This window comes from Lissotriton vulgaris, chromosome 10, assembly GCF_964263255.1.
Source record: "Lissotriton vulgaris chromosome 10, aLisVul1.2, whole genome shotgun sequence".
NCBI classification, from domain to species: Eukaryota; Metazoa; Chordata; class Amphibia; order Caudata; family Salamandridae; genus Lissotriton; species Lissotriton vulgaris.
This window is the reverse complement of record NC_141698.1, coordinates 1,130,056,513-1,130,081,353: the sequence shown is the minus strand read 5'-3', so window position 1 is coordinate 1,130,081,353 and position 24,841 is coordinate 1,130,056,513. Positions and strand designations below refer to the sequence as shown.

The window sequence follows — 24,841 nt, the reverse complement described above, 5'->3', positions numbered from 1 at the left end:
AAGCAATTGAGGGCACAAATCACCTTTCCTTTACCAAAGCTGATATCATTAAAACTCTGAACAATATCCCAAAAGCTAGGGCACCAGGCCTGGACTCCATTCCAGCAGACTTTTTTATGCAGGACAAGGATCTTTGGGCCTCTTACATCCACCTGCTAGCTAATGGCATTGCGATGGGCTCACCAATACCAGAGTCCTGAAAGGGTGCCGAGATTATCCCAATTTTTAACAAGCATTGGAAATGCAATAGGTCTCGCAGTAGTAAAGTTTGAGCTATAGGTGTTATTTTTTTTTTTTTTTTATTTATGTGTTTTTTCTAAATAGCGAAATTAATAGCTTTCTTCTTTACAAAGCCAATAGTTATAATTTTTGTAAATGTGACACCTCTAGCATTTGTAAAGCAACATGTTTTGTATTAACGGGACTTATATGTGACTTATATGTATTGAAATAAAAAAAATCAATGGCTTTAAAAAAAAATTTAATAATTAATACGTAAATAAAATGGATTTTATTTTATATTGCCAATAGCTTAAAGTTTATTAAATATATTTAGTTTAAGATGCTGTGGTTGCGCTGAGTGAGGGTGAGTGAGGGTGAGGGTGAGTGAGGGTGAGGGTGAGTGAGGGGGTGAGGGGTTGAGGGTGAGTGAGGGTGAGTGAGGGTGGGTGAGGGGTTGAGGGTGGGTGAGGGTGGGTGAGTGAGGGTGGGTGAGGGTGGGCGAGGGTGGGCGAGGGTGGGCGAGGGTGAGCGAGGGTGAGTGAGGGTGAGTGAGGGTGAGTGAGGGTGAGTGAGGGTGAGTGAGGGTGAGTGAGGGTGAGTGAGGGTGAGTGAGGGTGAGTGAGGGTGAGTGAGGGTGAGTGAGGGTGAGTGAGGGTGAGTGAGGGGGTTGAGGGTGAGTGAGGGTGAGGGGTTGAGGGTGAGTGAGGGTGAGGGTGAGTGAGGATGAGTGAGAGTGAGGGGTTGAGGGTGAGGGGTTGAGGGTGAGTGAGGGTGAGGGGTTGAGGGTGAGTGAGGGTGAGTGTGGGTGAGGGATTGAGGGTGAGGGGTTGAGGGTGAGGGTGAGTGAGGGTGAGGGGTTGAGGGTGAGTGAGGATGAGGTGTTGAGGGTGAGTGAGGGTGAGTGAGGGTGAGGGGTTGAGGGTGAGTGAGGGTGAGTGAGGGTGAGGGTTTGAGGGTGAGTGAGGGTGAGGGGTTGAGGGTGAGTGAGGGTGAGTGAGGGGTTGAGGGTGAGGGGTTGAGGGTGAGTGAGGGTGAGTGAGGGTGAGTGGTTGACGGTGAGTGAGGGTGAGGGGTTGAGGGTGAGTGAGGGTGAGGGGTTGAGGGTGAGTGAGGGTGAGGGGGTGAGGGGTTGATGGTGAGTGAGGGTGAGGGGTTGAGGGTGAGTGAGGGTGAGGGGTTGAGGGTGAGTGAGGGTGAGGGGGTGAGGGGTTGAGGGTGAGTGAGGGTGAAAGGGTGAGGGTGAGTGAGGGTGAGTGAGGGTGAGTGAGGGTGAGTGAGGGAGGGTGAGGGGTCGAGGGGGAGGGGTTGAGGGTGAGTGAGGGTGAGGGGTTGAGGGTGAGGGGTTGAGGGTGAGTGAGGGTGAGGGGTTGAGGGTAAGTGAGGGTGAGGGGTTGAGGGTGAGGGGTTGAGGGTGAGCGAGGGTGAGGTGTTGAGGGTGAGTGAGGGTGAGTGAGGGTGAGGGGTTGAGGGTGAGTGAGGGTGAGGGGTTGAGGGTGAGTGAGGGTGAGGGGTTGAGGGTGAGTGAGGATGAGTGAGAGTGAGGGTGAGTGAGGGGTTGAGGGTGAGGGGTTGAGGGTGAGTGAGGGTGAGGGGTTGAGGGTGAGGGGTTGAGGGTGAGTGAGGGTGAGGGGTTGAGGGTAAGTGAGGGTGAGGGGTTGAGGGTGAGTGAGGGTGAGGGGTTGAGGGTGAGTGAGGGTGAGGGGTTGAGGGTGAGTGAGGGTGAGGGGTTGAGGGTGAGTGAGGATGAGTGAGAGTGAGGGTGAGTGAGGGGTTGAGGGTGAGGGGTTGAGGGTGAGTGAGGGTGAGTGAGGGTGAGGGGTTGAGGGTGAGTGAGGGGTTGAGGGCGAGGGTGAGGGGTTGAGGGTGAGTGAGGGTGAGTGAGGGTGAGTGAGGGTGAGTGAGGGTGAGTGAGGGTGAGTGAGGGTGAGGGTGAGGTGTTGAGGGGGAGGGGTCGAGGGTGAGGGTGAGTGAGGGCGAGGGGTTGAGGGTGAATGAGGGTGAGGGGTTGAGGGTGAGTGAGGGGGAGGGGTTGAGGGTGAGTGAGGGGGAGGGTGAGGGTGAGGGTGAGGGTGAGTGAGGGTGAGGGTGAGGGTGAGTGAGGGTGAGGGGTGGCCAACATCGCTATCCTCGTTAAACCAGTTGGCTCATCAGTGTTTGTCAACAGTGCGCCTTGTTGAGTAAGCAGAAAGAGATCGACGCCGGTTCGATAATGCCACAGCTCTGTGCTAACAAAAATGCGGAAAAAATTAGCATTTAAATCATTGGCAAATTCAGTAAGCAGAAAGAGATCGACGCCGGTTCGATAATGCCACAGCTCTGTGCTAACAAAAATGCGGAAAAAAGTAAGCATTTAAATCATTGCCAAATTCTACGGAAATTGATTGCAAATGGGAGCAGCTCTGCTTGCAAATCCTCCCTCCGTCGCCCAGGCTGCTGGACTGGAATTGCAGCAGCTAGAAGTGAGGAAGAAAAAAACAAGCAGCAGAGCACGGCGTCAGTGTTGGCATTGATGGGGGGTAGGGGGGGAAGTGGGGATTTAAAAAAAAATGCGACACGGCGGGCAGGGGAGGGGGCGGAGCGGGTAAAATAAACAAACAAGACGGAGGGAAGAGAGGGGAGGGGGGAGGAGAAATGCGACACGGCGGGAAGGGGAGGGGGCGGAGCGGGTAAAATAAACAAACAAGACGGAGGGAAGAGGGGAGGGGGGAGGAGAAATGCGACACGGCGGGAAGGGGAGGGGGCGGAGCGGGTAAAACAAGACGGACGTGCACGCGCTTTTAAGCTCAATGCGCATGCGCATTGAGCTTAAAAGTCACGGGCACTGCAAGGAATCGCCACGATTCCTTGCAGTGGATAAAGAGTGGATACGCCCCCATAGTCTCGCTTGCTCGATGCGCATGCGCATCGACAGGCGAGACCTAAAAAGGGGGAGTGCTCGGACCCAGGAAATTATAGGCCAATTAGCCTGATTGCTTGCATACAAAAGGTAGTGGCAAGGCTCTTACGGCAGCGTATTCAGGGCTGGATAGAGGAAAACGATATTTTGTCGCGTCTACAGGCAGGGTTCCGTAGCCACACCAGCACGATTGACCAAGTTTTTAGATTTGTTTTATTATATTGGCGTGTAGTGTTACTGGGGGGGGGGGGGGGTATGCTCTTTGCAGTTTTCATTGATCTTAAATCAGCGGTTGATTAGGTTTTAAAGATTTATGACGCTAAAGTTGGAGCAGCAGTTCTTTATGGGGCGGAACTGTGGGGGCTCAGTAACTTAAAAAGACTGACGGGTGCGCAAAATACATTTTTGCGCAACATCACAGGCTAACCGGCTTCCACTCCGTTGATCCCTCTCCACTATGACCTAGGGTCTCATGGCCTCGAGGTTATGGGCAGATATAGATTGGTTGCCTACTGGAGGAGATTATGGGTTACTCCAGAACTCTCCAAGTATGCACGGGCCTTCCTCGAGGTGAGAGACTCCGATAAGGCCCATAAAATACTATGGCTGAGGGAGGTAAAAGCAATATATAAGGCTATGGGATTATCTCCATTGTGGGATGACCCAGTAGGGAATCCCTTTCCACCTAGAAAAACATTTCGAGACCTGTACTGGAACATGCTTGAGGCAAAGAGATTTGGCCACTGTATTGAACCATCTTTTACGGCAGATTTCGTAGAACTTAAGCATTCTCCGGCCTTTGAGGCTTATTGGGATTGGATTACCACTAAATGCTCCCACTGCAAAATGGCGCGGAGGACAAGGTTCGGCCTGTCCCTTTTGTCCTGATCAGCGGGAAGTCATTGGGCATGTTCTCTTTGCCTGTCCAGAATATAAGGTACCTCGGAGATCTTGGTTAAAACCTATCTGTGTCCAGACGGGTTGTGAGGCTGTCAGGATTTTACGAACTGACAACTCCCAAGCCGTAGTTATAGCCATAGCTAAATTCCTCCACTGGATGTGGACAATTCGGGCCCGCTAAATGAGTCTACAGCAATTTCGGCCTAATGACACTTGAAACTGTAAAATGTACTTCGTGAGTAATGTACCTAGTGATGAATTTTAAAACATTTTTTAACATTTTTTTTTTTAATGAGTGAAATGAATTAAATATCCATGTTTTATTTCTTCTTTTTTAACATAACTTATTTAATGACTAATTAATGGGTTTTATGTTTGGCGGTAGGCCAATAATTGTTAATTGAGATTCGAAGTGATGAACTGTGGATTTTACTAGCTGTAAATGAAGGGTAATTTAAAATTTTAAATAGTAAAAAAAAATTTGAAAATGCCAAATGGTTTTAACTGTCTTTTATGATTGAAAAAAATCGAAATAAAGACTTTTTGAATTTGAATTTGACTAAGGGTGAGGGTGAGGGGGTGTGAGGGTGAGGGGGTGTGAGGGGGTGTGAGGGTGAGGGGGTGTGAGGGTGAGGGGGTGTGAGGGTGAGGGGGTGTGAGGGTGAGGGGGTGTGAGGGTGTGAGGGTGAGGGGGTGTGAGGGTGAGGGGGTGTGAGGGTGAGGGGTGTGAGGGTGGGTGAGGGTGAGAGGGTTGTGAGGGGGTGAGAGGGTGAGTGAGGGGGTGTGAGAATGAGGGGGTGAGGGTGAGTGAGGATGAGGGGGTGAGGGAGTGTGAGGGAGTGTGAGGGGGTGAGAATATGTGAGGGTGAGGGTGGGTGAGGGGGGTGAGGGAGGGTGAGGGGGTGAGGGGGGGTGTGAGGGTGAGGGGGTGTGAGGGTGAGGGGGGTGTGAGGGTGAGGGGGGTGAGGGTGAGGGGGGTGTGAGGGTGAGGGGGTGAGTGTGAGCGTGGGTGAGAGGGTGAGGGTGAGGAGGTGAGGGTGAGGGTGAGGGGGTGAGGGGGTGAGGGTGAGGGGGTGAGGGTGAGGGTGAGGGGGTGAGGGTGAGGGTGAGGGGGTGAGGGGGTGAGGGTGAGGGGGTGAGGGTAAGGGGGTGAGGGTAAGGGGGTGAGGGTAAGGGGGTGAGGGTAAGGGGGTGAGGGTAAGGGGGTGAGGGTAAGGGGGTGAGGGTAAGGGGGTGAGGGTAAGGGGTGAGGGGGTGGGGTTGAGGGTGAGTGAGGGTGAGGGGTTGAGGGTGAGTGTGAGGGTGAGTGTGAGCGTGGGTGAGGGGGTGAGGAGGTGAGAGGGTGAGGGTGAGGGGGTGAGGGTGAGGGGGTGAGGGTGAGGGGGTGAGGGTGAGAGGGTGAGGGGGTGAGGGTGAGGGGGTGAGGGTGAGGGGGTGAGGGTGAGGGGGTGAGGGTGAGGGTGAGGGGGTGAGGGTGAGGGTGAGGGGGTGAGGGTGAGGGGGTGAGGGTGAGGGTGAGGGGGTGAGGGTGAGGGGGTGAGGGTGAGGGGGTGAGGGTGAGGGGGTGAGGGGGTGAGGGTAAGGGGGTGAGGGGGTGGGGGTGAGGGGGTGGGGGTGAGGGTGAGTGAGGGTGAGAGGGTTGTGAGGGTGTGAGGGTGAGTGAGTGAGTGAGGATGAGGGTGTGAGGGTGTGTGAGAGGGGTGTGAGGGGGGTGTGAGGGTGGGTGTGAGGGGTGTGAGGGTGGGTGAGGGGGGTGTGAGGGTGGGAGGGTGAGAGGGTGAGGGGGTGTGAGGGTGGGTGAGGGGGTGAGGGGGTGTGAGGGTGGGTGAGGGTGAGAGGGTGAGGGTGGGTGAGGGTGGGTGAGGGAGGTGTGAGGGTGAGGGGGGTGTGAGGGTGAGGGGGGTGTGAGGGTGAGTGTGAGGGTGAGTGTGAGCGTGGGTGAGGGGGTGAGGAGGTGAGAGGGTGAGGGTGAGGGGGTGAGGGTGAGGGGGTGAGGGTGAGGGGGTGAGGGTGAGGGGGTGAGGGTGAGGGTGAGGGTGAGGGGGTGAGGGTGAGGGGGTGAGGGTAAGGGGGTGAGGGGGTGAGGGTAAGGGGGTGAGGGTAAGGGGGTGAGGGTAAGGGGGTGAGGGTAAGGGGGTGAGGGGTGAGGGTAAGGGGGTGAGGGTGAGGGGGTGAGGGTGAGGGGGTGAGGGTGAGGGGGTGAGGGTGAGGGGGTGAGGGTGAGGGGGTGAGGGTGAGGGGGTGAGGGTGAGGGGGTGAGGGTGAGGGTGAGGGGGTGAGGGTGAGGGTGAGGGTGAGGGGGTGAGGGTGAGGGGGTGAGGGTGAGGGTGAGGGTGAGGGGGTGAGGGTGAGGGGGTGAGGGTAAGGGGGTGAGGGGGTGAGGGTAAGGGGGTGAGGGGGTGAGGGTAAGGGGGTGAGGGGGTGAGGGTAAGGGGGTGAGGGTAAGGGGGTGAGGGGTGAGGGTAAGGGGGTGAGGGTGAGTGAGGGTGAGAGGGTTGTGAGGGTGTGAGGGTGAGTGAGTGAGGATGAGGGGGTGAGGGTGTGTGAGAGGGGTGTGAGGGGGGTGTGAGGGTGGGTGAGGGGGGTGTGAGGGTGGGTGAGGGGGGTGTGAGGGTGGGTGAGGGGGGTGTGAGGGTGAGGGGGTGTGAGGGTGGGTGAGGGTGAGAGGGTTGTGAGGGGGTGAGGGTGAGAGGATGAGGGTGAGTGAGGATGAGGGGTGAGGGTGAGTGAGGATGAGGGGGTGAGGGAGTGTGAGGGGGTGAGTGAGGGTGTGTGAGGGGGTGAGTGAGGGTGTGTGAGGGTGAGAGGATGTGAGGGTGTGTGAGGGTGAGAGGATGTGAGGGTGTGTGAGGGTGAGAGGATGTGAGGGGGGTGAGAGGATGTGAGGGTGTGTGAGGGTGAGAGGATGTGAGGGTGTGTGAGGGTGAGAGGATGTGAGGGTGTGTGAGGGTGAGAGGATGTGAGGGTGTGTGAGGGTGAGAGGATGTGAGGGTATGTGATGGTGAGGGAGGGTGAGGGGGGTGTGAGGGTGAGTGCGTGGGTGAGGGGGTGAGGGTGTGAGGGGGTGGGGGTGAGGGGGTGAGGGTAAGGGGGTGAGGGGGTGAGGGTAAGGGGGTGAGGGTAAGGGGGGAGGGTAAGGGGGTGAGGGTAAGGGGGTGAGGGTAAGGGGGTGAGGGTAAGGGGGTGAGGGGGTGAGGGTAAGGGGGTGAGGGTAAGGGGGTGAGGGGGGTGTGAGGGTGGGTGAGGGGGTGTGAGGGTGTGAGGGTGGGTGAGGGTGAGAGGGTTGTGAGGGGGTGTGAGGGTGAGAGGGTGAGTGAGGGGGTGTGAGGATGAGGGGTGAGGGTGAGTGAGGATGAGGGGGTGAGGGAGTGTGAGGGGGTGAGGGAGGGTGAGGGTGTGAGGGTGAGAGGATGTGAGGGTGTGTGAGGGTGAGAGGATGTGAGGGTGTGTGAGGGTGAGAGGAGGGTGAGAGGATGCGAGGGTGTGTGAGGGTGAGAGGATGCGAGGGTGTGTGAGGGTGAGAGGATGTGAGGGTGTGTGAGGGTGAGAGGATGTGAGGGTGTGTGATGGTGAGGGTGGGTGAGGGAGGGTGAGGGGATGAGGGGGGTGTGAGGGTGAGTGCGTGGGTGAGGGGGTGAGGGTAAGAGGGTAAGAGGGTAAGAGGGTAAGGGGGTGAGGGTAAGGGGGTGAGGGTAAGGGGGTGAGGGTAAGGGGGTGAGGGTAAGGGGGTGAGGGTAAGGGGGTGAGGGTAAGGGGGTGAGGGTAAGGGGGTGAGGGTAAGGGGGTGAGGGTGAGTGAGGGTGAGTGAGGGTGAGAGGGTTGTGAGGGTGAGTGAGAGTGAGGATGAGGGGGGTGAGGATGTGTGAGAGGGGTGTGAGGGGGTGGGTAGGGGGGTGTGAGGGTGGGAGGATGTGAGGGTGTGTGATGGTGAGGAAGTGTGAGTGTGAGGGTGACTGAGGGTGTGTGAAGGTGAGGAGGTGAGGAGGTATGGGTAAGGGTGTGAGGGTGAGTGGGTGTGTGAGGGGGTGTGAGGGTGGGTGAGGGGGTGAGTGAAGGGGTGTGAGGGTGTGTGAGGGTGAGTGAGGGGGTGTGAGGGTGTGTGAGGGTGTGTGAGGGTGAGTGAGGGTGAGTGAGGGTGAGGGAGTGAGGGTGAGGGGGTGAGGGTGAGGGGGTGTGAGGGTGAGGGTGACAGGGTGTGTCAGGGTGAGGAGGTGAGGGTAAGGGTGTGAGGGTGTGTGAGGATGAGGGGGTGAGGGGGTGAGGGGGTGAGGGTGAGTGAGGGTGCGAGGGTGAGGGAGGGTGAGGGTGAGGGAGTGTGAGGGAGTGTGAGGGTGAGGGAGGGTGAGGGGGTGCGAGGGTGAGGGGTGTGAGGGTGAGGGGGTGAGAGGGTGTGAGGGTGAGGGGGTGTGAGGGTGGGTGAGGGTGCAAGGGTGGGTGAGGGTGTGAGGGTGCGTGGATGTGAGGGTGTGTGATGGTGAGGAGGGGTGACCAGAGACAGACAGAGGCCACTGGTCACAGTCAGAGAGCAGCCTAGAAAGACAGAGGGCGGCTGAGAGAGGGGCAAGCAGCGACAGAGAGAGGTCACTGAAGACAGTCAGAGAGCAGGCGCGATGCAGAGAAAGGGAAACCGCAGCAGGGGCAGCGAGAGGGATGGAGGATTGCAAGGACAGAGGGCAGCAGAGAGAGCGGGAGATGCAGACAGAGGACAGACGACAGGGAGGCGAACAGGGGGAGGAGAGCAGAGACCGAGCTAGACCAGAAAGATAGAGTGAGAATTTTGCAGAAAGAGCACAATTTCAACGTAACGGGATGCTTTAGAACAGAGAAATATTTATGCATTTTTTCAATCTGTAGATTTAACATCATTCTATATACCGATATATTTAGTATATGAAAAGCAGAATAGATTCTGGTGTAGTCACTGACATGGTCTGTATAATTAATCCGGAGCTGAAGGGAAATAGAAGACTACACGAAGGAAGGGCGCAATGGCACTATAAGTGTGATTATGTCAGCTATGCCAGCAACATTAGCACATTCCTCAAAGTTGTGAAAAAGTGGCAGTCTCGATTCGTTCTGTTTAGGGCTCTGGGAAACGTTCGCTGTAATGTTGAAGGATGTGTTTGGAATCCGTGAAAGAACGAGACACAGCCTGGCGGCCGTAAAAGTGAAAGTACGGCCGGCCGGCCGTGAATAATTAGGGGAGGAGAAATGCCTGAGGGCAGATCGCACGCTAGGGGAAGCAGTGGGAGGGAAGCAGATGGCTTTGATGTGCATGCGCTTTTCACGGGCACTGCATGAAATCGCCCGATAGTTCAGCTCTGGGTAAGCCCAAATATCTCTCGCCAGCAATGCGCAAGCGCATTAGCAGGCAAGCCCTAAAAAAGAGACCCGGGGTTGGGGAGCAAAGGACAGTAGCAAATTTGTATTATCCAGCTTCAATTCGTTTTGAAAGAACACCTGCACACCACAGATTTAGTAGGGGGTTGTTGTTTCAATAGTAACTCTTTTCTTCCACATTTTCATGAATAGCAATAACTACCAGTTAATTCACCAGTTAACCTTCATTTTATCTCTCCCTCTTCAGTCCTTCACCACCACCCTCCCAGATTTCTAGCCTCGCTCCATTAGTAAAAGGCCTTTGATCCTGACAAAATCCAGTGAGTGATTGTTTCCTGGTCCACACAACTCTTCATCTGCAGACAGGCTCCGAGCAGGAAAGCGAGTTGGAACCAGCTAGGCACTGTAGCTTGCATCTCCCTAGGGAGATCGGATGGGGATTATGGCCCCATAAACAAGAGTGAGAGCACTTTTAGGTTTGCCACTAGCCAAGTTCTTTTGATTTTACAAAAATCGAATGAATATTACTTTTACTCATAGAGGCTTTCAGTCCACTCTCTTCATGCACTGGTCTATTGTGTCTTTACCATTGTCTCTCCCCACTAGATCATACAGCACTGGCCAATCGACCGATCCACTTCAGCTACTGGATAACTTCACCACCACACACAAAGTAGCTCCCAGAAGCACCTCAGACTTCTAAGGCAATAGTGCATGCTTTTTGAGGGGAAAAAATTTGTTGGTTTAATGGTTTATTTTTTGCTTTATTTAATAGAGGCGAGAGCCTCGAAAGTCCTCCAAAAACGAGGTTTTTTTTAGAAGAAGAACAGAGACTAAAACAAGTTGAGAAAAGGCAAAAAGGCTGGCAGCCCACAGCAGACCCATTGTCTTTGCCAAAGCTTGTTTTATTTGCTGGGACTTTTCCCATGTGTAGATCACCATTTGCCCAACACCCAATCAACAAGCGCCTGGCTTTCACCTTCTCCTGTATGTTAGAGAAGATACTTTCCCTACCTCCTCCCAACTCCATCGACAGTGAACTGGAAAAAGAAACAACTGGCTTACCAAAGCTTGTTTTAAGGCGGTCTTCGTGGATAGGAAACATATGGCTATTTGACAACTCTTCTCACTTTATTCTTCACGCTCCCAGTCACCCTCAAATATCTCATATCTTTCTCCTCCATGTCTGGAGAGAGACCAGACTGCAAAGCATAGCAACAGCCAACCAACATAGCAATGTCAGCTGCTTCCTCATTCTCGATGCCTCATTCAATGATCCCATTCCCCTTCTTCACTCCTCCCTTATTACAGATTCAAGCCCCAAACACAGCTCGGGAGATTAGGGCGCCTGCTGCAGCAATCTGTGGGACACCCCTGCGGGCGGCTCTTTGTTTCTTCCTTCGGAGGTGAATCCAAATCAGCGCCAAGTAGAGGAGTAAGTTACACCTTCTGCTGTCTGCTTTGACAGAACTGCAATGGAAAGCGCTTAAAAAAAAGAAAAAAGCTGAATTTACCTTCCATAATGACAGTAACATGAGGGACGACTAGTGTATCCACCCTCCCGGATTACTGGCGCTATCCCCACCCGCGACTGTCCAGGTCCATAGGACCCAAGCGCGGCGACTCAAGGAGAAACCAGAAGAAGATGAAATGAAGTAAAAACATCATGAAGTGACCTGCAGAGCTGAAAGATATTGGTCAACATAATGTGGAACGCGAGCCGTGAAGGTCCATCTCTCACACTTCCCCAGACTCAAATCTGAGAGTCTCGCGATCTGGGAGCTCTTAAAGTTTATAAGGAACATCCGTCCCCCATGAACTTTTTCACCAGTTAACCGCCAATTTCGGGTCACCCCACCTTCCGAATTACCAAGCTACGAGCAGCCTAAAAACCCCTTGCAAGATGCCACTTCCTGTTCAGGCGACTCATGAACTGTTTGAAGAAAGTCTCTGACCAGAACAGTAGGTTGACCGAGCCTGCCACAGTGAATACATCTCTTGGGACAGGATTGAGGTAATGGAGACGTAACCCAACTTGAGCGCACTGCGCTCATTGGCTTGTACCAATTCCCAAGTGGGCACTCCACTACTCCCCCACATCCACCCAAAAGCACATGGTCATCACCTTCCCTGGCCCAGGGGAGGACATACAGCTTTCTCCACCTCCTCTAACAAATCAACAGAGCAGCAGGGAAAGCCCCATAAAACAATCACCACGCCTGGGTGGTCATCACACACAATATGGAAAAACGTCTGCAAAGGATCAAAACAAAGAAAGCACCCCACCTCACACACTGCAAGGTGTAGTGTGCTATCCATGCAGGCAAGTGCTTCAGCACCCCACACAGGAGTAGTGTGTGCTATATAAATGCTACAATGCAAGCCTTTTGTCAGTCTCTATGCTTGCCACACACTAGTAATATGTGCTTCAGTCTGAATGCGCTGAATACACATTCTAGAGCTGCACTCGCCGTTGAAGTGCTGCGTTCTTGGGATGTTGTTAGCGGTGCCCGCCAGACTTTAATACCCAGTGCCACCGCTCTCCACCTCAGGCTGGCTGCAAACACAACCTGACCGCCCATGTAATGCTTGCTAAGTGACTAATCTTTGCAACTCAGCATGAAGGGAATGGAGGAGTGACCCCACCACATCTTTATGGATGTGTGGAAGGAGCCCATTGGTGCAATCTATCTGAAAATCAACACTGTCTTCTCATCACTGAGTCCTACTAGAAAGTACCTCGATATGAGATTTGCATCCACATTACCAGTGAGATGCTCTACCGTGTAATCACTCCGCTAATACGGATTCCAGCGATACCATGTGCCTCCAGGTGGCACAGCCATTCACCATTAGATCAGGAATTATTTTTTTTTAATGTAATTTATTAAATGCAAGAACATCTGTTTAGAGGCGACGGCAAACAATGGTCGGTTGATGAGCTTTGGAGAATACTGCAATCGTGAGTAGGACATTCATGAGAGAAGATTACTTATAAAGTTTCTGACTCCCAATGTCCGACAGATCCACTTGGCGACCCTCCCTGCTTTACACCACTCACTGGAGGAGGGTGGTGAGGGAGCGAACACCCTCAGGAGTCACCAATGTGTTTGTAAAAAACATGGAACATTATTACTTATGAGGGTAGCCTGCTTAATTCAGGAACACGTCAAGTGTAAAAAGAAAACATTTCAGGGAGAATCAAAAAGCAGGCCCTTGGCCTTTATCAGAGACGCTCCCATATTTGCACAAGACACACATTATCGCCAATTCTAGACGACTGACGATAAAAAAAGATTTCATTCCCTCCTTCAAAGTCCACCTTAGAAAACATGCGTCATCTATCTTGGTATTTCAACTACAGCTAAAATATGAAAAATAAACCATATTAGGTTGAGACTCCACATAAAGAATCCGAATTAAAGTTTTCTAGCTTGCTCATAAACTCACTGGAGTGGGGGCGTGGCTTGGGCGCCGATGGTCGCCTGAGAGCTCGGCTCCGGGACTGAGCCCGTGATTATCCTGTAAATCGGAGGCTGCGGGGCACCCCAGCCCCCGCATTCTGCTGATCGGCCCGACGGAGACCTGCCGGGGCCCTTGGCGCGGTCTGAACGAGTGGTGACCCGGCGAAAAATCGAAGTTTGCAGAGTTGCGGAGTGCGACCCAACATGGCGCCCGGACTTAATTGTCCCCTTGGCCGGATCCATTAGACTGGAGGAACATCACCAGCGGCGGCACACCCCCTGCTCTGCCATCTCCCAGTGATATGTGATCTGGACATCGGTCAGATCGGACTCTTTCAACGAGGATTACACTCGGATGGGTGGATGCCCACGCTATAGTGGATCCCGCACGCGGACGTCTGGGGTTCCCGGCGGTGGCCCCACTCCCTACACCGCACTTGGCTACCTTTTCCTGGCCGACCCACTTCCATGGGAGGCGCAACCCTCTGGCGCCGCAAATCGTCCGGTGGAGTTGGTGACCCTCACCCCGGGACTTTAATCGGCCGTGCGGGCCTGCCCGACCTGGCGACGATTGTCTCCGCCTCCTCCTCGGTGCCCTCGGACGACGTGGTGGTGGCGCGAGCCGAAGCTGAGAAGATCCAACTGGCCCTGGAGACGGGGATCTCCGGCACTCGACCTGAGGCCCAGCAACCGGGAGAGTCATAGCCGGCGCCTGCACTCGGAGACGCCTGCTCCTGGGCCCACACGGAGTGCTCCCGGCGACATGGGGAAACCTAGAGGAGCCAAGGGGACTACCCCAGCCGCCTCAGACTCGGAGACCCAGGACAAAGAGGAACGTGGGGACCCAGAGAGTTCTGGTGGTGCATCGATGCAACAGCAATTTGACCGCGTCTTAGAGGCGATAGCGACCACGCGCTCGGCCCTCCAGCAGGACATTGCCCAGGTAGCGACGAGCCTAGGTCTCCTTAGAGCGGACCACGGCAAACTTTCGGACCGGGTCAAGGAAGTGGAGAGCTCGGTGAAAACCTTGGAGCCGGCGCAGCGAACCTTGGCTGCGACTATGAAGGATGCTCTATCCCGGATTACGGCCCTGGAGCAGAGAGCGGAGGATGCGGAAGGCCGTAACAGGAGGAACAACATTCGTGTGGTGGGCCTGCCGGAAAAGATTGAGGATGGCGACATGGTGGCATACTTGGAGGCCTGGCTCCGTGACACGGTGGCCCCGGAGGGTCTATCCTCCTTCTACACCCTGGAGCGTGCCCATAGAGTCCCGGCGAGGCCACCGCAGCAGGGACGTGCCCCGAGACCGGTGGTGGCACGGTTATTGCACTTTAGGGACAGAGACTTCATCCTCAATGCCGCCAGACATAATGGTCCATTCAAAGTGGCGAATAGCCAGGTGAACATCTTCCCGGATTACACCTATGAAACTCAACGCAGACGGTTTTCCTTCCTGGCGGTCAAGCGCGAGCTCAGGAGCGAGGGCATCCAGTACTCGCTCCTATACCCTGCAAGGCTCCGCATAATTGTCGATGACAAAACTCAATTTTTTGATACCCCAGAGGATGTCTGTAACTGGCTTGAACTCTATAGAGCAGGGAAAGATGGCTTCGGCTCCTCATCTCAGCAGGCGGCGGAGCCGGAGCAGAGACGGCGGTCCAAGAGGATTCGGAGTCGCCGTGGCCGTTCAGGGGGGCCCTCAACTGCAGAGACATCGACGGAGCGGAAGGGAGTGCTGGAGGTGTTATCTGCGCTGTCTGGCTCACGGGACGATGCCATTGAGGAGGAAGTGGACCCTGGTGACGAGGGGGCACCAACGGACTCCGAGGAATCGGTGACTGATAGCGTCCATACACCGGTGATCACACCGAAATCGGTGGAAGACCTTCTGGATGGACAGGGGTAACGGGGTGAGCTACTTCATTTTGGGAGGGGGCCCGGCAGGGGGGTGGCGGGTGCCGACAATTGATGCTGACTCCCGGGGTAGGGAGGGTGGGGTGCCCTGTTTTTGCCCCGAGGGTTTTTGGCACTGTTTTGGGCTTGCTTTAGTCCTGGTGGCCTGAGCGTCGAGGGCCCACTGCCTCCGCCCGGCCCGCACCTGGCCCTTAAGGCCTTCCTACGGTGGCGACCGCAGGATTAGTAGGGGATAGTGGGTTGTTGGAGGGTATGGTTTGGATGGGAACTAGATGGTGCTATTTGGGTCCTGTTCTGGGGAGGGTGGATGGGGGTTTGGTTCATACTTGGGTTGTTAAGTTTTGGTTGGGGAAAATGGCCGCCATCAGTGCTGGGATGATTGATATCCTTTCTTTGTTGGGACCCAGATGGGGAGACTTTGCGAGAACGATATGGGACAATGGCTGATGTTGCTAATCTGAAATGTGTTACTTGGAACATGCGGGGGCTTCATACTATGTCCAGGCGTCACAAAGTCCACGCTTATTTAGTGCGTAGGGGGGTACAAATGGCGCTGCTGCAGGAGACTCATCTGAACAAGGCGGAAGGGGCGGCGCTACAGCGTAGATGGAGGGGGCAGGTCTTTTGCACTTCGTACTCCGCGTATGCCAGAGGGGCGCTGATTTGGGTTAGAGCTGGGGTTCCCTTCCAGGTCACGAAAACAGTGATAGATCCAGAGGGGCGTTATGTGGCCATTTCGGGCACTTTGGGAGGGAGAGACCTAAACGTTTGCTGTGTGTACGCTCCTAATATAGACCAGACTGCCTTCCTTTCCGGGTTGTCGGGCTCGTTGGCTCACTTCTTCTCCGGGCCCCTCCTGCTTGGTGGAGATTTCAACTCAGTAGTGGACGTAGACACTGACCGCTCGCATCCACCCCTTCCCGATTCTCCGGTTCGTCGCATGGCTAAGGGTCGTAGGGACTGGCAGACTCACTGGGGTCTAACGGATATCTGGAGGGCGCAACACCCCACATCTAGGGACTATTCCTACTTTGAGCCTCCATGAGTTGCACGTTAGACTGGACGGAATTCTTGGCTCGCCCGAACTGGTTTCGGCAGCGGTCCGGTCTGAATATTTGACCAGGACCATATCAGACCATAACCCCCTCCTGCTGGACCTTCGTTGGTTTCCCGGGGCGCCTGCGGTGCCCACCTGGAAATTACGGCCCGAGATCCTTGAGGACAGTGTTTTCAGGGCGGACCTGGGTGATAAGGTCTCAGAGTATTTTGCGTCCAACGGCGGCACCGCGAGCTCGAGAGCGTTAGAGTGGGACGCTTTTAAGGTGGTGGTGAGGGGATACTGTATTTCTAAAAAAGTCGGCATGAGGCGAATTATCCTCGCCGACCTAGATGCAGCGGACCGGAAACTCCGCGAGCTGGAAATTCGCCGCCCCGGGCGCCCTGAATTACAGGTACGCACGGCGGAGGCGAAGGAGGCGGTGGCGGCGGAGGTCGAACGGCTTTGCTGTTTTGACTACAAGGCCTATACGGTTCGGTCCATCGCAGAGGGGGATAGGTCGAGCGCGTTGCTGGCATGGCTAGCCAACCCTACCCGTCAGTCCTCATTGACGACATCCATGCGCAAGGCAGACGGAACCGAGGTGTACACTCAGCCTGAGATTCTGAGCTGCTACCGGCAATATTACGAACGTTTGTACCGCAGTCGCTCTGCCCGAGACCCTGATCTGCTTGATAATTATCTACGGCCTCTGGAGCTCCGAACAGTGGAGCAGGACGTGGCGAAAGCCCTGGGGTCCGACATAGAACTGGGAGAGATCCGTGGCGCCATTAAAAGGATGGCGAGGAATAAGACCCCAGGCCTGGACGGCCTTCCTGTGGAGTTCTATGCAGCTTATGCTGACCTCCTAGCCCCTAGGTTATTGATAGTATACAGAGAGGCGAAGAGGCTCGGGCGACTCCCGGGCTCGATGTGCGAGGCGTTGGTGGTTCCACTCCTCAAGCCCGGAAGGGACTCATCCGACCCGGGGTCTTACCGTCCCTTATCAATGCTGACGGTTGACTATAAAATACTGAGCAGCATCTTGGCCTCGAGGCTGCTGGGACACATGAGCTCCCTGGTGCATGAGGACCAAGCTGGCTTTATCCCCAGGCGTAACACGACCACGAACATTCGCAGGTTGTTCCGCTTGCTGGGGGAGCCGCTTGTGGACGCCCCGTGCCCGGTTGTCTTATCGGTAGACCTAGAGAAGGCTTTTGATAGCCTGGAATGGGACTACCTTTGCACTGTGCTACGGAGGTTCGGCCTCGGTGAGGGCTTCATCAGATGGACCACGGTTCTGTATGCCTCTGCATCGGCCAGGGTTCGGGCGGGACCGCTGATTTCCTCACAATATCCGGTGGAACGGGGCACGAGGCAGGGATGTTCGTTATCCCCACTTCTCTTCGCGCTGGCGGTGGAGCCACTTGCGCTGCATCTCCGGTCGGGAGCCCATTATACGGGCCTATGGACTCCTTCGGGCCCGCACTACATTTCACTGTATGCAGACGACCTGCTGCTCTTCCTAGAGGACCCGCTCGCCGCCCTGCATGGAGCTGCGACGGCGCTCACGGAGTTTGGGGAGGTCTCGGGCCTCCGGGTGAATTGGACTAAGACCTGTCTTTTCCCGGTTCGCAGGGGCACCCCTACCCCTACTCTAAGTAGGGAGATTAGATGGGAACCCGACTGCTTTAAGTACCTGGGGGTGTACGTCTATCATCAACCATCTGACCTCCTGGATGGGAACATTGCCCGCGGCACTCGAGCACTTCGAGGCTGTATGGACTTCTGGGCCACGCTACCGCTCTCGGTGGCAGGGCGGATCGATTTGCTTAAAATGGTGGCGCTTCCCCGGTTGTTATATTATTTCCGGACACTACCGATCTGGGTCCCACCGGCCACGTTTCGACTATTACGATCAATGATAGTCGGATTCCTCTGGGGCTCGGGCCGCCGGCGGGTGGCCCTCAAGACCCTGATGAGGCCGAAGGATGAGGGTGGGCTTGCGGTGCCGGACTTTGAAAAGTATTATTTAGCGGCGCAGCTCCAGACCTTCACCCAGGAGATTGCCCGGGAATTCCCGGGCCCAGAAGACAGAAGGGGAACGGGTATGGCCAGGCATGTTCTCTCCTTCATAGCGCTGCGACAACGTTTGGCCTTACAGGACTTGTCGCTGGAGGAGCGGACCGTTCGCCTGTGTTGGAACCGAGCTCACGCCCGGGGCCACCTGAGAACACCGTATGCGCCCGAAATACCTTTGGGGATGCTGACGGCTTTGCCCCATGGCGGCGATTGGTCACGGTTGGCGAACTGGGATGACGCCGGCTTACAGCTAATAGGGGACCTATACGAGGACGGGGCGCTCTTGCCCTTTCAAGAGCTCATTGATCGCTTCGGGATCCCCCGCGGCGACTTTCTGCTGCACTCGGCCCTTGTCCGAGCGATCCAGGCGCACTGGAAACGCGGGCAGGAGGAACCCACTTTATCTCCGGTGTGCCAATACGTGATGATGTCTGCGGGCACGGTGAAGGCGGTCACTTGCCTTTACGGCAGACTGATCAATGAGGGGCTGGCTCCCCTCACTACTCTGAGAAACCGTTGGGAGGAGGACATTGGCAAGGAGATCCCGGAGACGACCTGGTCCCAGCTGGTGCGGCGAGCCTGGAAGGGCACACGCCACGCCCGCTTTCAACTGGTCCACTATTACGTGCTCCATAGAGCATATCTGACCCCGGTGAAAATAAGGCGATATTTTGCTACGAATTCGGCGGACTGCCCCAGGTGCCCGGCCCAGGAGGCGGACCTTCTCCACATGCTGTGGACCTGCCCGGGATTATCATCCTATTGGGTTGAAGTGGGGAAGACCCTGGAGGAGGTGACGGGGAGATCCTTATCGTTTGACGCGGCGGTGGGACTCCTACACTGGTTCCCTCATACCCCCAAGAATAAAATATCCAGCAAGTTCATCGATTTAGGGCTACTCCTTGCTAAACGAGAGGTGACCAGGAACTGGAAGGCACGAGTTGGTCCGACAGGAAGCCGATGGCACAGCGAACTTTTGAAGTGGGCGGCGGGGGAGAGCACGCTGAGATACCAGCTAGCTTGGAGGCAGCGTAATGAGAAGGCGCAGGAGGCAGCGCTGGAGTGGGAGACGTTAGTGCAGGCCCTTAGGGATTATTGCGCCCCCAGCGACTCTGAAGGTGAGGAAGCGGCTCGCCCCATGTCCCAATAAACGATTGCACTTTTCAGATCTGTTGCTTTCCCCATGGGTCCCTTAGCAGATCCTGTTGCGGTTGTTACCGTGCGCTGATGGCGGGGTTGGGTAGGGTTTTCTTTGGTTCGTAGCGTTTTTGAGGGTGGGGTTTTTCTTTCTGGGTTTATAGGCTTGTTTGGAAAAGCAGATGACGGACAGTGGATCATCCGGACCAGCTTCGACATCCTTCTGAGCCCCCATTGAATTTCGCCGCCCGACCCCAGGGTTGTGGGCTGAATGGCTGTGTAAGAAACTTACGGCGGGGGGGACGGAGGGTTGTGTCTCATTGATTTTGCTTGTGCTATAATGCTGGTCGATTATGTAACGATTTACTGATTCCTGCAATAAAAATATATTTAAAAAAAATAAATAAAAAAAATAAACTCACTGGAGTATTGCCCAAAATACTGGGCCACATATTGCTAAGTTCATCAGCTGAACAGGATTCTAACACAATCACTTGCTCTGTAGACAGAGATGTAGCCACTCTACTGGCCCAAGCTAGGAAACACTCACACCTGTAGGTTTAAGTCCCAATCCGTTCCAGATACTGGGAAACCATTTTGAGCAGTGTCTCCAAGAACAACATCCACACTGCGCAAGACTCCTTTCATAGTGATCTATTCTTTTAGCTATCAATTCTTATTCCAGTCTCAGTCAGTCAATAATTGCCATTCTGTGCAATATTTTCGCTTAGTCTCCTACATTGGTTGCCAAAGCAGGGGCTGCCTTTCTTTGGAAAGCAAGTGTTGAATTCTATAAGTTGTTCAACAGAATCTGCCAACTTGCCTAGTGCATTCCACTCTCTAGTCTAAACATCTGCAGATCTTAACAGCCTCCAGTCCTACCTGCTCTCCCCACCAGGCTTTCCTTGGATGTATTGAAGGTATCGCCTTAAGAGCGGATAGAAAGGCCCATTTGGAGTAAGATCATCTGGAGGGCGGGCGTCCACAGCTCTCCTCCCCTGACCCCCAACTGTCCTCTACCTCTTCTAGTAGTGTCTGAGTTACTTTCTCTTTCTTCAGACCTGGGGTTGGTTCCAAGAGGGGTCTGATCAAAGGGCTGTACTGTACACAATCGGAAGAGCTACAAGCAATTTCCTATGTGATGTGGAGATGTGAACAACAAAGGGACATGATGTGCATTCAGGCTAGCACACCTGTCTTGCAGAACTCTCAGCTATGCCAGTATTGATACCTACTCACAGCTATTCCACGATAATTCAGCTCTACAACAAGCAATCGAGATACCTGTAGGGGCTAGTAAAGGGCTGCTCCGCCAATGCACCCTTGCTACTGCAGTACTACACCCGTACACAGCTCTATTACACTTCCTCCATCCAACTCTACAGCACACACTTCTGGTCCTGTACTGAGGATTGTGGAGGAGCTGCTCTGTCAATGCACCTTAATCCCTACACAGAGCACCTGCTGATGGTCCAGCACTGGGACCTAAACACAAGTGCAGTTGATCTCAATCCATCTATGCAGCACACACTTGTGATCCCAGTACAAAGATAAGCAGATGGCTGCGCTGCCAATGTGCCTTAAGCCCTACTTACATTTTCTACTGAATACCCAATTCTAGGACCCACACACAGAGTATCTCAGGCCAACTCTACAGCACGCATGGGAGGCGTGTGCTGAGCCACACACCTGAGATACTCTCAGTCCATCTCGCAGACAGGCACCTGTAATCCCATAATAGGGCTAGAACACCTTCTCCGCCAATGCACCTCTGTACTGCCACAGCCCTCAATACTTCAGTATTCAGACCTACGCATAGCTCAGCCAGAATACCTGAGCTCACCTTTGCAGCACCTGTATAGATACTAGTACACAGCTCTGCCAATGTCTCTCAATCCTATAATGCAGCAGCACGGCTTACTCAAATATCGAGACTCGCAAGCATTTCTACTAAAGTACCCCAGTCACAAACACCTGCTATTCGAGTACTGGATCTGCAAAGTGCCCTGCCAATGTCCCTCACGCCTGCCCTGACGCAACCTGGTTACTTCATGATTGAGGCCGAAAACCTCTCTACCAGGGTCCCGCTGTGCGGCTCTCCGAAAAAAACACCTATTCCAGTGCTGGACTAGCACAAGCTCTGACACAGCACACCAGTATTCGGAAACAGCACTGCCTGTGGTTATTACAATAAGATGATTGATGGAGCTCTGAAACTTTTCAGACTGGATTCAAGCTAGTTTGACTGATGAGGGGTGTTACCCCGACACAGGCCCCAGGATGCTTGTTTCCGGTCCAGGGGAGACCTGGCTTGGCAGTTTGGGCTGGACTGTTACCATGAGGAGCATGGTCAAGGCCGATTTGCATATGGCTGGGTCTGAACTGAGGTGGCGAAGTGACCTAAAGAACAATGATGGCTTTAAACCAGATCTAAAAGTGACTGGGGGCGAGTGTCCGAAAAGTTTCAGCACTCTGTCCATCATCTCCTTTTGTTTGCAATTTAATATTGGTATCCATACAGAGCTCCCACCAAACTATCTACGCCCAGCTCCACAGCACACACCTGCTCCTCCAATACTGGGACTAGCAGGCAGCTCCGCCAATAAACTTCAAACCTGGCATACAACACCTCCAGCTGGTCCAACAATGGGACTCACAGACCGCTCTGTTAACACATTTCAAGACTGATCTCCAGTTGCCTTTCTATTCCAGTCCTGGGAACTACATACATCTCTGTGAACGCTTCTCAAGATTCCCCTACAGACCGCCGGGGATGTTCCATCAGTGGTGACCCCCACACGCAGCTCTGTGGAACCATCGTAAGGCTCATCTACAGTTCCCCTGCTGTTCCAGCACTAGGGTTCATATACAGCTCTGTGAAGGCAACTCAAAATAACTTGCAGTTCCCCTTCTATTCCAAAACTGGGACTCAAACACAGTTCTGTGGACACACCCCATTCGTGACCAAAGGCACTCTAGCCATCTCAAAACTTAAACCAATACACAGTTCTGACACGAACATCTACCTTCAGAAGGACCTCAGACACAAGTTGAAACCTGAAACAAGACCTACATAAATAGTTAAACCGATCTTTCATTAAAGACCTTCGATACCTCCCTTATTTCTAGCCACTTCTACATCAAACCTCTGCTTCCATCGCGTCGCCTATGACAAAGGAGAGATGCCCATCCAGTGCCACACGTCGATCTTTACCAACTCATCCGTCCGCTGTTCTGTACCACATACTACTGAGTAACATTCACCTCCGCTGCGCCCTAATATGCATGCTGAATGCAGCAATACTAAGAAGAGGTCAATGTGATTTAAGAGATCCTTGATGTGAGAGGCACAATAGGCTCCATGCATTGTCGGACCAAGCCTAACGCGTCCTACAAATCATAATTTGGCGGCCTACCTCAGCGCAACTCATTGAGGACAAATAATATTTCAACAATTCATTCTTGGCTTGAGGATAGGTTTCAAGAGGCTAGATTTGAAAAAAAATATTCATAAATTAAATGACAATTTACATAATTTTGAACACATTTGGGGCCCTTTTTTAGGTTCATTATGATTGGACTATTATTAGCCATTCGTTATTGATGGGTTTAGATCTATTCCAAGTTTACTGTTTATATAAGCTCTTGATTTGTTGCATACATCTATATATTGTTGAAACTACTGATGTTTTATGTATGTGCACAAGGTTCTTAGAGAATCTTTCTGGTTATTGTTCAGCATCATGGGTGCGTTGTTATTGCGATGGTTTTTGACTACTGATCATTATTGGTCCTATATTTATAAAGGAACAAATTTAATAAAGAATTGAGATTAAAAAAGGAACCAAGATTCACTGTCATCATAGCACGTTCACTGCAACAGCAACGTGCTCCAAATGAAGCAAACAATACAATTTGTGACGCACCAGCGGGCCATTCTAATAGGCTCCGACAAAGTGACATGTCAATATGAGAACGCCCAACGATCTTTGTATTACTTTCCGTGAACCTGTCGAATATGTAAACATTTTTGAGAAAAAAGCAATGTTATTAAATAACCTAAATGCTTTTGCAGCTAGTGCTTCTCTGTGGCAACTTACCAGCAGTCTTCGTCTTCACTGCAGGTCTCCAGCTCCAATAAGTCCACCTCATCCAGGGTTGTGTCTTCTAAATTGGATCCTATCCCTTCACTGCCCTCAGGGATCGCCAGCTCGCTCGTCCTAGCCCACTGTTCAAAGTCAGTCAAGTAAAACTCATCCACAAACTCAGAGCTGCTGGTCCTCTCCGGACTGGGAGCTCTGCCCTTCTTTGCACAGTCGCTCGACAGCTCTGTGTTATCAAGCAGCTTGGGGTTGGTCGAGCCCTCCTCATACTGCAGTTGTGCATCCACTGCGGTCCGCGGGCAGCCAATGTTCTCCTTCTCAGTTCTATTGCTCGGCTTGCTGTGATGGTCCGGCAGGATCTGCACCTCTCGCTTCTCAGGGATGGTGTTAAGGCTGTTGATGATCTCCATGCCCTGAAGCGGAGAGTTCTGGTTGTCCACGTTGCTACTGTTGTGGCACGTAGCATTTGGCCCAGGGTGGCGGACTTTGCCTCTGCTTCTTAGCTGCTGGTTTTGAATCTCAAGCCTCCGGACCAGCTGCTGCAATTTTCGGACTTCCTCCAGCTCAGAGCCTTCCTGGTCTGCAGCGTCGCTCTCTGCGTTGGGGCTCAGACCGCTGGTCTCCTTTGAACCCCGCACAATGTCGGTGTCAACAGCGTGGTCTGGCTGGATCACAGTGGAACCTCCCGGCACAACCATCTTTTTTAAGAGCCACAAAGCGTTTCACTACAATACAACAAAGCAGGCATGTAGTTAGTACTTTATCACAACCACCAGGAAAACACAATCAGCATACAACTAACATCCTTTGAAACAAAAGGCATATATTGTCCAAAGGTAAATAAAACGCCGAAGTTGCTACATTATCAACTGAACTTTACAGAATATTTATGGCTGCCATCAGACATTATGAAGCCAAAAAATAGCTGTCAATTAAACACTTCAGAAACAAGTTCCCAACGAATCTGCTGCAGCAAGATAAGCTGGGAGAATGTGCAAAATGGCCGCTTGCAACAGCAAAATATTTGACAAATTGTGCCTTTTAACTATAAAAAGTGATAATCTGCAAACCGTACTTTAGAGTAGCGGCCCCAGACTGCAGTAAGTCTTCAGCAACAGTCATTCAAATGCAAAACCAAGGTCTCCCAGAGGTCAAACTGCCATGATGTACACGTTATTAGGCAGACAAGAGGGTATATAAGGCAGTTCTAGGTCTAAAAGAACTCTGCTAAAAACGTGGTTCTTTTTCAAAACTCATGATGTGTAACAAGTATTATATTGCTACCGGGTACCTTTGGCAAACCTCCTCCACCCAAGCTTCGAGGAACCCCCAAGCCGCTTAAAACCATGGTCTAACAGAAGAAAGACTGCACCAACCCTTCAATGCTCACGTTACATCAGAATCTAAGTAATCCTGGGTTGTTTATCAGTGAAATGTAATTGTGAAAAGCGATAATAGGTCCCTGTGAGGCACTAAGCCACTCTCCAGAGAGGCTGCTGATTCGTAACTTGTTTCCATGCCACAGACTTTACATTGCACTGGAGATGAACTTCCAAGAGGGAGGAACACAAACAGTCTAGATCTGCCTGGAAGGGCCATCCTATGAAAGACCAGGAAGCCATTAGGTCTCGCCTTTATATTGGGAGGGTCGAGTGGTCGCTTTGACAAGGTCTATAAAGCATTGCTTAAAAAAAGTTTAAAAACATATATAATTCCAAATACTGGATGAAAAGCAAACATATCTTAT

The 24,841-nt window shown here is 53.1% G+C and overlaps 1 protein-coding gene across 3 annotated transcripts in view; it reads right to left on the bottom strand.

Annotated features, from left to right (window-relative positions):
* LOC147689446 (SLAIN motif-containing protein-like) overlaps positions 1 to 24,841 on the bottom strand; it is a 274,817-nt gene that overhangs the window by 184,612 nt on the left and 65,364 nt on the right. For all 3 annotated transcript variants that reach the window (XM_086942217.1, XM_086942215.1, XM_086942216.1), the window contains exon 2: positions 23,092 to 23,819. In XM_086942217.1, the coding sequence (XP_086798343.1) occupies positions 23,092 to 23,792 (701 nt within the window). In that variant the 5' untranslated portion in view covers positions 23,793 to 23,819. The remainder of the gene's footprint in view (positions 1 to 23,091; positions 23,820 to 24,841) is intronic.